We start from the raw sequence: 12,515 nt of genomic DNA on the forward strand, positions 1-12,515 counted from the left end.
TAACGGAAGAGGGATTTAGATTGAAGGGAAAAAAGTAAACAAGGGAGAGTACATCAAATGAGGGGTAAATTTAGCAGGCAGCAACTCAACAAGCAGCAAAAATGATCTGTAAAGTTGAAAGAGGTGAGCCTCAGATTTGCTTCTGGTGTTCCTGGTGGCTAAAGCAATGTAGAAAACACAAGTTGTTGTAGGGTTAACAGTGTCCATTAGATTGTAAGGAAAGCAACAGGTCAGTAGGAACAGAGTTTTTCCTGGTCCTAGGATCTGAGAAAAAATTCTTACAGAATTCTTACAAAATACACTCCCCCATAAAAAACTGTAATAAGTACAGAATGTTTCAGTAGTACAGTTGTTCAGTTATCTATGTGGTAGGATTCACGGGGAGTCCATAAGAAATGCAGTAATTAAAACCAAAACACTTCAGAAACCCATCTGATCCTTTGTGATGATTACTGGCATCAGTGGCAAGGAGAATAGCAGAGGCTTCTTCAGGTATGACTGCTGAGCAGTTACCTGGGCCCACTCCTGAACAGTGTCAGTCTTTCACGTGTCAGCCTCAAAGCAGGTGTAGCATATTGTTCAAAACACTTGATCTGCATGCCTCAATGTCCTAACTTGTAAAATAGGTATAAATAGTGAAGCAGCGTTGTTTGTCTGGGGTAATACCCGAGGTTCGTTGTCCCACAGCCGTGGAAAACTAGGACGTGGACACACCAGAGTGAGGTTAAGAGTGGAAGTTTAATAGACAAAAGAAAGAGAAGAGCTCTCTGCACAGAAAGGGGTCCTGGAGAAAATGGGTTGCCACTTCCGCAGTGAAATGCAGAAAGTTTAATAAGTGAACTTAAGGAGGGCGTGTGTGATTTACACAGGGGATGAAAGATCGGTTGGAGGAGGCGTGCCATTTGCAAGTGTGCAAAGAAGCTGGCCACTCCACCCTAATCTTTTATTATGCAGATGGGTATTCTAGCTGGCTGGTGCCATGTTGCCTGGTCCTTACTGTACACGTGATGACAAAGAAAAGGGAAGATGGAGCCTCCATGTTGAACATAACTGGCTTCCAGGTAGCCTTCTCTTGGCGCAGCTGCCAGCATTCACCTGTACAAGCTTCCAGCTTGTTTATCTATGTCTGTAGCTTGGTTTTTCAGGCTGCTCTTTGTTAGAAAAGAAATGATTTGGGGGCTACTTTTATTAAAAGGGAAGCCTTGCCAAAGACTCCTTGTACTGGCACTATCTGCCTAATAATTTCTTTCTAGCTCCTATATCAATAATAAAAATGGTACCTCCCTCATAGGAATGTTGGGAGGATAATAAGTTAATGTAGAGAAAGTACTTAGAGCGTTGCCTGGCTCTTAGGAAGCACTGTGTATGTTACCTAGCAATAGTAGGCATATTACTAGGTGCCACAGGCCTTTTGAATTGCTCATCAGGAGACTAGAACGGCATCTCCCTGTTGGATTCCAGCTGAGCATCAGTTACTGGTGGAAGGGGGAAAGGTCTATATTTAACAACTTAACCCAATAGGAACATCTGTCCAAAGAATCAAAGGCCATCAAAAGGAATGCAGGAGCTACACATGCTGTTATTTTGCCTGACAGATTTTTTCACAAGGTAATACTTGTAGCGTATAGCAAGGGTCTGTGATGGAGCAGCTACAGCCATGCCCTCTGGCTCCTCATGTGGAACGTGAGCTGAGAGGCCCAGTGTCCTTTATCTCCTGGGATCTTAAAGCAGATAGGAGAGGCACAAATGGAATGAACATTCTATATCCTTCCAAGCAAGAGACCAAGCTCATGAGGGTAAAAGCAACTTAATAAGGACCCATGCCCATCTATTACATCAGTCCATAAATCATTCTGATGGCAGGATGTTATCACTGAGGGCTTTAGTTTAACTTGAAAAAAAATAAAAATTTGTGGTTCTGAGAGAGGAAGTGTTTGTGCAGAATCACAAAGGATCTGCTAGGTATGAAGCTTAAAACATTTCCCTGGAATAAGGAGAGGAAATAAATAAGCCACAAAGCATCTCTTGGGCTCTGAGCTTTCAGGATCTGATAGAAAGCTGGACCTCTTGGTTAATTCCAAACCAGACTCCACCTGCTTTCCCAGTCTGAAGGCCACACCCATCATTCTCCCTGGTTTATGAGGTCTCTTTGGTGGTAGTCACACATAATGTGATTTAAATTGGATGAGATCCCTTATGGCCTCTTCCTCAGACTCCTCTTTGTTTCTCTCCAACCTTGACAAGGTCTTTTTAACTTCCTCTCCATTCTTATCAAACCAGGAAGCAAGGAGGGTGAGTCTCATGTGTACCTAGTGGAGTCTACCTAGGCAGTGTTCGTTTGTTGACCGTCCAACAATCTTCTGGCGATAGGCAGAGGGGCCCTGCTTGGTCAAGGTTGCCCAAGTCAGACAAGCATGGGCTTTGGAATCAGAGAAGCTGGCTTGAATTTCAGGTTTGTTACTATTTGACTGTGGCTTTGAAGAATTTAGTCTCCTCTGAACCTTTTTCCCCCCTTCTCTCTGAAACCGCATTGGCCAATATGGTAACCACTAACCACATTGTGGCTGTTTAAATGAAAAATTAATTAAAATAAAAAATTCAGCAGCTTAGTTGCATTACCCACATTTCAAGTGCTCCCTGTGGCTCATGGTGAACATATTGGGCAGAACCCATCTGGCACATTTCCATCATCACGGTAAATCCGTTGGACAATGTTGATCTAGTCTAAAACCTTGCAGAGTTATCATGAGATTTATGTGAGATAGTATTTGTGAAATATCTCACACAAGAGCCCTAAAATGGTAGCTATTTTCTCATAAGTACAACCATTTAGTCAGCATTTACTTTGTCCCAGGTACTTAGACATTCTCAATATTAATTCTTTGAAAGCCCTGTGAGTCGGTATCAGTTTTCCCAGTTTACAGCTAGGAAAAGTGAAATATGGCAAGGTTAAGCAGAATAACTGCAAGATTCTCCAGCAGTTGCCTGGTGAGGCTGACATGCAAACCCAGGAACCAACCGCTACAAGGCCTGGGCCTCAAAACCACTGTGGACTGCCACCTCTTCTGAAGGTCTTCTTTCCCAGAAAACGCAGTTTTGTGATGGAATGTGAATGCCTACTCCATTTCACATTTCTCTACATCCTAATGTATCTGTCCAGTGACAAACACAGAAAAGCCCCTGGCCAACTCATGTTTAAATAAGGTAGAGTTAAAGCTTTTATGATCTGGTCCAAAATAGCTGTCCCTAGCTGGTAATAAGACTTGACTATGCCCTACTTGAAGTTGCCAACTCCACAGTATAAAGATACAGACATTTGCAGTTAACTTGGGAAGTGATGGCAAGAGAGAGGGCAAGAGAGAAAGGGTAAGAAATAACTACAACTCACAATTAAAATAAAATCAACTACCACTTAGCTGTATCCCCATCCAAGGAATTTCTCCACTTCAATCAGAGTATTTGGCCTGCTGAGCTCTCTGACATTCCTTATGAGGGGATTAAACTTTATTGAACAGAATCACTTTAAAAATTGAAATAAAGGAAAAATTTTTAATGTTAGTTGATTTGAAAGTAACTTGAATCTTTGAAAAATAGGTTGTGATATTGATTAATGTTGAAACAGCATGTGTGAGGGAAAATATACTAAAAATAACACACAAATGAAAAACATACTCTATCTTTGATAAGAGAGGGAAGTGTCTCTGTAAGCCTGTAGTGGCACAAACCCCTCAGAGCGGGGATCTCTGAGCCAGAAATAGCTTCTAGCAATGGTGATCTCCAGCAAAAGTGATTCTAGACTCTCAGAGTGCCCTCTGGCCTCCGCTTAAGTAGTTTCACAAAAGGCGTTCCTGTCCCTTTCTAGCCTTGCTCTCTAGTGGCCTAAGGAAAGAGTTGGGCTGGATGAGCTAACATGTCCTTGAGCTCTAAGGTGTGACTGATGAATTTTAACTAATATGAGAATTAAAATTCTGCCCGCCCCCCAAGGAAGTTCTCTTATGGTTTGTTTCTTTACCAGAAAATTCTGTTACCATTTAACTGCAAAACAAATAGATTCCCAAAGGAGAAACGTTCCAGCTTTCTTTTATGATCTCCCCTGCAGGGCCCAGATCTGGAGGAGGATTTTTCTGACAATGGGACTTCACAATAGCCTGGCCTCAATCTGGTCAGGGAGCCATAGCCCACTTTCAGGTCAGGAGGGATTCATGTGAAATTTAAAACTGCTGTTAGGGAAAAAAGAATAGAGATGATGTGTCTTTACTCACCAGAGGGTAGGGTTATTATGTTTGTTAGTAGGAGGTGGTGAGAAACCAAATTAGATTGTGTTTTAGTTCCTTTCAGCTGATTACCTCTCATCCCTCAGATTTGCTCTGTGAATTTTCATCGGTGGTTTGAAGCATTTGGTCCAAGAACCTTTCAGCCACAGTTGATGAGCCGATTGTGGGTTTTGTCGTGAGCCTGGTCTTTAGTGTCAGCTGGGTTTCATTCTAAGATCCCCCTGGAGAATTTCTATTCTGATAATTGCTTCTCTTAACAACTGATATGTTTTTATTTTATGAGCTGGGTGGGCACCTGGTAAATATTTTTTTCCCTTTTTTGCCTTTGTTGCTAGGGAGCCCAGAGCCAAGTTGCTATCCTGTTATAACTGTGTAGGACCTTATGACAGGCATTTCTGAGAGCTGCCTTTTACTCTGGCCTTAGTTTACTATTCCACTTTATTTTTCTTCTCTTTGCCCAGATTTCTCATCCTATTTTGAAAATGATTTCTTCACAGTGTCTAACAGTGCTCCTGGTTCAATAGGAATTCCCAGGAGGTGCCTCAAAGTCGCCCCCAACCTCGAAGATGAATTTGTATGCATTACAAAAAGGGACTCCTGCCTTTAGGCAGATGGCCTCAACCAGTGCCCTTGTAATTGCACTTCTATCCTTGGCAGTCTTCCAAGGATTTCCTTGATGGGTTCTGGGCCTGGTGCAGCCCCCTCAATTTGAGCAACTTCTTGTTTATTTGTTTTACATATTGGCCTGCTGCAAAATCTTTTATTAAAAAAAATTCATTTGTTCATTCATTTTTAAGTTAATTTGTTAGTTTTATGGTGCTTTTGATGTGCTAGGTGCTAGAACACAAAGGTAAACAAGACTGCTTCAAGGACTCTGCCCTCTTGGAGGTTGTTGCATTCTGGTGTGGGAGCCAGTCAGTAAATCAAGGATCAGGGAGAGCCTCTCTGAGGAGGGGATAATGAAGACAAGGTCTGTAGAATGAAGAGGAGCCTGATGCACCAAGGGCAGGAGAAAGAGACTTCTGAGCAAGAGGAACTGCAAGTGCAAAGGCCCTGATGCTAGAGAGAGCTTGAGGGGTTGCAGGAAAAGAATTTTTATGGTTGTGAACAAGAAATAGAAGGAAGAACAGAGAGTGGCATGAGATAAAATTTGAAGGACCCAGATCGTTCAGGACCTTTTCGGCCAGGTAAGGAGTTGGGATTTTATCCTAAATATAATAGGAATCCATTGAATGGTTTTAATAAATTCATTCAAAGTTTAAAGAATCAATCTGGCTCCTATGGGCAGCAGAAAAAGCAGAAGTGAGAAGATCAATCCATGGGAGAGATAATATTGGTTTGGGCCAAGGTGGGTGGTGATGGAGAGGGAGTAAAGTGGGTGTATATTCGAAATATTATAGAAGAAGACTTGCTACTGAAAGTGAGAGGAAAAGATGAGGGAAAATTAAGGATGACTCTTAGTTTCAATAAGTGACCAGATGCTAGTGACATTTATGGAACTAAGGAAGTACTGTGATGGAGAAACTTGGAGAGAGGGGAGAGAATAAAGAATTCAGTTATGGACATACTTATTTCAAGACATCCTAGTGGAGATGTCAAATAGCAAATATTTGAACTCACAGAGGAGAGGATGGGGCTGTTCTTACAAATTTGAGGGTCATCAGGAAATAGATGATATTGTAGACACAAGATTGAATGAAATCTAGGAACACAGTGGAAATGAGAATTCCCAGAACCAAGTCCTGGGGACTATGTAAAAGTTGAGTACAGAAGGAAAAGGCGGGAAATTAGACTAAGGTAATGGAGCACAACCAGGATCGGAGAGTGTTTCAAGAAGGAAGGAATAATCAACCTCTCAGAGATCAAATCAGGTGAGGAAAGGAAGGTGTGCACTCTTATTTTGCAGCATGCTGGACTGGCCAGAGAAGTTTTAGAGAGTGATAGAAATGGAAGCCAGATAGTTGCTCAGATGGTATGAAGAGAGGTAATGGAAACAGTGAATATTTCCAAGATATTATGTCCTGAAGAGGATCAGGGACATGGGGTAGTAAGTGGAAGTAGGAACAGCTAGAAGACATTTGTGTGCTGATGGGAATGATCTAGTACAGAAAAAGAGCAAACCTGATATGTGTTAGGTGGTGAAAAATGAAGGATTGAAGTGCTTGTGTAGGTGAAAGAAGATTGAATCCAGAGCAGATGCTGGGGGGTTGACCTTTGACAGGGGAAAACATGCTTTATTGGGGAAAAGAAAGAGAATTGTGTCCACCTGATGGCTTTTCCTTACTTGATGAAACACTGTAATTGACTGAATGTGAACAGGTTTCAAAAAAGCAGTGGACTCATCCTCTCAAAGAGTAAGTAACCATTGAGAAGGAAATATAAGATTAAACGTCACTGTTGACTATCCATTTGAGGTTTATAATCTTGAATTTAAACTAAAGCCAGACAGTTCCATTTTGTGATTTTCACCACCAAGTTTGGTGATAAAATATGCATAAAATAGACTTCGTTTTTTGGCCAAGAAAACACTAAATGAGACATGGAAGTTGTGAACCACCTGTGAGGGATTGATTGCAATATTGGGCTGCTTTGGAAATAAGCTAGATAAGGATGGAAGTAAAAGGAGGAGGGAACTGGTGCGTAGTGAGAGATTGGCAGGGATAATCAAAAGGGATATTTGACTTTGCAAAGAAGTCAAATATAGGAGGGGAGAACTGTAGAGCTAGGGGCTAGAAGGACCAGGTGGAATTACAAGGGTGAGATATTAGGAATTGAAATGTCCAGGTGGTAATGGCAAGCTCTAGGGGTACTCGGGAGGGGAGGAAGAAAAGAATTTTGTATTTAAGGAGGCCAAGGAAGTGAAAGTTCACTCTCAAAATAAGTTGGAAACCCATTCTTATTTATTATTTGTATTTCATGAATCATCTCAAATCCTTACTTGGAATTAGGTGATAGGGTGCACATAAGTAATGATAGTGGCTGATTCTTTGTGGATCTACTCTGTAAACACCATTTTATGATGTACTTTTGGACACTGTGTACCAAAATTCTTCCTTGCCATTAGGATATTCATTGGGATATATTTGGAAATGGGCTAATTCTCATGTCTTGATTAGTTGATAATTCTCATTTTTTTAGTCAGTAACAACATAAGACCTGCCATGGCCTTTTGGGTAATAGCTAATGCTTTTCAGGCGGCATGGAAGACCCTTGCAATGAAACAACTCTTCTATACATGTCCCATCACACCCCCTGTCATTCTCTTGAGGTGCTCTAGCCACACAAACAAATTTCTAATGTGAGGTCAATAGCTGCTCACTCTGCCTGGCATGAAGATTCATCTAAAGTATCAACTTCTGGGTTAAGCCTTTTCTAAAAGGTTGAACTGTCCAAAAATGCCATTTTGAAGGGTCAAAAAATGTCATATACTGGCGCTTTCATATTGTTAATAATTTGCTACCACTATTACAAGTCTGAACCACGCATTGTTGATAGAGCTATTACTTGCTGAATTGGAATTCTGTGTTATGTGCTTTATGTTCACCATCTCATTTAATTCCAGCAATAAACCCAAAAGGTAGGTGGAACTACTTCCACTTGTTAGACAAGGATTCTGAAATTTAGAAAGGGTCTTTCTGGGAGAGAGTACATAACAAATGGTGGAACTGGGTTTTGACTCTAACAGCAAAAATTATACCATGCCCTTTCCTTTGGTCTTATTCATGGCAATGACAGCAATACAGAGCACATGCCTGATACAGAGTTGGAATACATAAATACATACAGTAATACTTCATCTGCCAGAAAACTACCCAAATTGAAGGCTGCTTTGTTCAGGGACCCCTAGGACTACTTAATGATGGCCTAGTATCTTGGCATTGGATTTACCTTGATAAATGTTGTTGTTCCCCTGTAATTTAGAAAGTTAAATTTTAACAGGTGAAACTAAGAGTCTGAACGGCCCTTAAAACCTTAATCCTGTAATTACTGTTTATTTGTTTTAAGGCACTGCCTTGATCCATGTTTGCCAGACAGGTTCCTAATTGCTGGCATTGAAATGATCTAGGAAGCCAGTTTCTTCAGCTCGTGAAAAGAATATGTAGATTTGTTGAAGTGTGGATGCTAAGTATTGGTGTAATGCAGTCAGAGGACACAGGACATCTATGTTCATTTCCCAAATGCCCTTTTTCTTTCATTCACATGGATTTTTCCTCTCATTCCTAAGCACAGTGATGCTCTAATAAGACAAGAAGTCAGTTGGCAAGTGTAACACAGATGCTCTGATGCCTTGAATTTGGCTAATATTCCTTCTTCATTCAAACGTGATTCTGTAGCTTTCCCTGAGTTTCTGGTGTCAAAATTCAAAGCAATGGTTGTCAAACTTTCGTGTGTGTCCGAATCTTCTAGAGGGCTTGTTGGAACACAGATTGCTGGGTCACATCCCCCCAGACTCTGACTCAGTCCATCTGGACTGGGGCCCCATATTCTGCAATTCAGTAAAGCTCCCAGCTGTTGTTGATGCTGCTGGTCTAGCGACTACACTTTAGCTCTAGGGGCTGTTCAAGATGTGCTTTACAGGACACCAAATGAGGTTAGATAAAAAAGCAAAAATCTCAGCAAATATCTGAATGCTAGATTTTACAGACAAAAAAAAAAAAGAAAAAAACACAAAACAAAAACCAGTGACTTAAAAAATAATGTGTCTCCTGATTTTTGACATCAGTGGGCTAGAACTTGGGAATCCTTCTTCCAAGATATTAAGGAAACTTTCTTCTCTATGACTTTCATGCTTTCAGTCAGTATGCTTTGTTCTTAAACCTATCCCAGAGCAAGATGTTTTATTAAATTGATCAGTTTTACAATACAAAATTGAAAGCAAAGAGTTTTCAAAATGAAAACATTCCATAATACAATAAGAATTGTGGATATTAGATACAAAAGAGTGATTTCTAATTTGTTTAGAAGCTCAGCAATATTTTCATTTTTATTAGATTCAAAATGGTGTGAGTCATGAAGATCAACACATTTCTTTTTGACAGGAATCCTTTGTGTTTGAACCCAACTGCCTCTTCAAAGTGGATGAGTTTGGCTTCTTTCTGACATGGAAAAGTGAAGGCAAGGTATGGCCCAAGAAGAGCAAGTTGTTCTTTCTGCTTTGTGGTTTAAGCCATTTTGTTTCTCAACAAGTAGACTGAGTGCTGTTGATGAACCCTACCCTTATTCATTCATTCAAGATTTTAAAAAATGTGCCTACATGTGCCAGGCATTGAAGTATACAGTGATGATTAAGGACATTATCCTCATAGATTCCAGTCTAGGAGCAATGTCAGGCATTAAAAAATAAGTTACAAGTCATTGAATGTTGTGAAAGAGAACACTGGATTGTCAAAGAGCTTAATTTAATCTTGGGAGTTAGAAAGAAATCTGCCAGAAGAAGAGATGCTCAAGCTGAAATCTAAAAGGTACATTAAAAGTGTGTTCATCTCATTATACCCTGGGACTTAATTCGATGTATGGTACAGTGTCCACATTTAATGAACAATTGAGCTGAATTTAAGAAAAGAATTAAAGTTATATAAAAATTAGCATTTTTCTCACATTTCATGTACACACATGTATTTAATGATTATTAACAATGTTTTATATATAAAAGTAACAGATTTTAGAAACATTTTTATATTCAGCATCGCACATATATATGTCTATATATATGTATATATATATGTGAAATGGAATACTTGGGGTCTTGATTATTTCTGATTATTTACACTAATTATTGTTACATGGTTTTAATTCCCTCTTCAAGCTGACTGTAATCAGCACTGCCTTCATCATCAGAAATTTTTGCCAAGCAGTTTGCCTGTATCATAGGTATGGCATAATTTAAGCTCATTGCTGTGTTGTATTCTCTCTCTTCAGGAAGGACAGGTGCTAGAATGCTCCCTCATCAACAGTATTCGGTCGGGAGCCATACCAAAGGTACCTGTGATTGGTGTTTGCTTTTCTAAACACGGATTTACTTATATTGGAAATGGCCATGGCTTCTAGAGATAAAAAACTCACTCTTTGTATCCAGGCTACTTAAAACATTTGATCTCAGTTTTGAGAATAACATGTGGTTGCTGGTTGTGGTAATGTCACATTTATTCACATGAAACCTCTGTGACTCTCCTCTGGTGAGAGAGAGGCTTTGTGGACAAGCAGACCCTAATAAAAGGCTCTTCTATCCAATTGCCATATTCCAGGTCCTCCAATAACTACAATCAAAACTCTAAACAAAGACCCTCACATCTAGTTTCTAAATCAAAAATTTTAGGCCAGACACAGTGGCTCACACCTCCCAGCACTGTGGGAGGCAGAGGGAGGCAGATCCCTTGAGCCCAGGAGTTTGAGACCAGCCTGGGCAACATAGTGCAACCCTGTCTCTACAAAAATTACGAAAATTAGGGTGTGTTAGCATGTGCCTGTAGTCTCAACTACTCAGGAGGCTGCGGTGGGAGGATCCATTGAGCCTGGGAGGCAGATGTTGCAGTGAGCTGAGAATGCACCACTGTTCACCAGCCTGGGTGACAGAGCAGAGACTCTGTACCTCCCCCAACCAAAAAATTTGTAATACCTTTCTTATCAGTTGATTTCAAGGAATATATAGTGTTACAAATTTCACATCTACAGGTTTTAGAATAATGCTAGGTGTCTGGGCCCTTATGTTTATTTTTACATTAAATGTGGTTTCTTTTTACCACGTTTCTTCCTCCATGCTCTGTGATGTAACTTATTTTTTTTTCTATCTGTGTACCTCTATACAGGATCCCAAAATCTTGGCTGCTCTTGAAGCTGTTGGAAAATCAGAAAATGATCTGGAAGGGCGGATAGTTTGTGTCTGCAGTGGCACAGATCTAGTGAACATTAGTTTTACCTACATGGTGGCTGAAAATCCAGAAGTAACTAAGGTAGCTTCAGTTAAATGGCCTCCTTCTCTTCCCCACCATGTATATATGTTGTGTGTTTAATTTTAGGTGTGCTATATTTTTATATACTTAAATAGTATGGTAATTTAAAAGTTAGCATTGCTTTTCTGACATGTTTCTGTAGAAAATCAGCAAGTAAAATACCCTTTTAGCATGTCACTCCTGTGGGCCAACAACCCAAATACCTACTATGATATGTTGTAGGGATACTAGTCCAGCACTTCTCCAACTTGAGTGTATACCAGAATCCCCTGAGCTCTTGTTAAAATGCAGATTCTGATTCAATAGGTCTGAGGTGGGGACAAGATTCTCCTTTTCTAACAGGCTCCCAGGTGGCATGGATACTACTCATCTGACAACTACAGTTTGAGTGACTAAGGTCTAGATCAGTACCACCCAGTAGAAATGCAATGTGAGCCACATATATAATTTAAATTGTTCTTGTAGCTGGGTTTTAAAAGTAAAAAGATACAGGTAAAATTAATTTTAATAAAATATTTTATTTAAGCCAGTAGACCTAAAATATTGTCATTTTAATAGGAGATCAATATAAAATTTATGAGTGACATATTTTACATTCTTTTGCTCATACTAAGTCTTAGAAATCTGATGTGTATTTTCAAATCAGACTAACCACATTTTAGGTGTTCAGTAGCTGCATATGGCTAATGGCCACCATCCTGGGTGGGCAGTACGGGTCTGGATGGTTAAGAAATCCAAACTCCCCCTCCCAATAAGTTATTAAAATATTGGGTTAAGATCAGTCTTTTAATACCATATCCAACATACCATTGCCCTGGCAAGTGAGTCTCAAAGAGACTTCTCAAAGAAGTAGAAAGCCTCTTAAATATTTTTTCTGCTAATCATGTGTTTACAGGGTGATTTTACCTCTGTACAGAGCTCCCATTATCTTTCCGTAATGTGTGTGAAAAGGACTAAGCCTTCACTTTCCATGGCAGAAACATGGGTTTGGGGGAATGGGGAGGCATTTTGTCTTCTCATTAACCCTATAATTGGAAACTCAGTGTAGGTTGAATGAGAGAGGGTTCCAACAAGTGGAAACTCAGTGTAGGTTGAATTTCTAATATCATTAGAAATATTGAATTTTAGAGCTAACAGGAAATGTACAGGGAAGATCATTTGAGGACACTGAGATTACAAAACTTAACCATGAATCCAGGATAACTTATGGCAGAATTGAGTTCTGTTGACCCCTAAACCATCAAAGCTCTATTACCCTCACTCACAAAGTATGGTCCTCATTCCAGAAGTA

At 40.0% G+C, this 12,515-nt stretch overlaps 1 protein-coding gene across 16 annotated transcripts in view; it reads left to right on the plus strand.

The window, feature by feature from the left end:
* The window catches only part of PLCB4 (phospholipase C beta 4), a 411,551-nt gene that overhangs the window by 258,254 nt on the left and 140,782 nt on the right, over nt 1–12,515 (plus strand). For all 16 annotated transcript variants that reach the window (XM_055373250.2, XM_055373236.2, XM_055373235.2 and 13 more), the window contains 3 exons: nt 9,314–9,394; nt 10,194–10,253; nt 11,081–11,224. In XM_055373250.2, coding sequence (XP_055229225.1) covers nt 9,314–9,394; nt 10,194–10,253; nt 11,081–11,224 — 285 coding nt within the window. The remainder of the gene's footprint in view (nt 1–9,313; nt 9,395–10,193; nt 10,254–11,080; nt 11,225–12,515) is intronic.

The sequence above is a fragment of the Gorilla gorilla genome, chromosome 21 (genome assembly GCF_029281585.2).
Source record: "Gorilla gorilla gorilla isolate KB3781 chromosome 21, NHGRI_mGorGor1-v2.1_pri, whole genome shotgun sequence".
Taxonomy (NCBI): domain Eukaryota; kingdom Metazoa; phylum Chordata; class Mammalia; order Primates; family Hominidae; genus Gorilla; species Gorilla gorilla.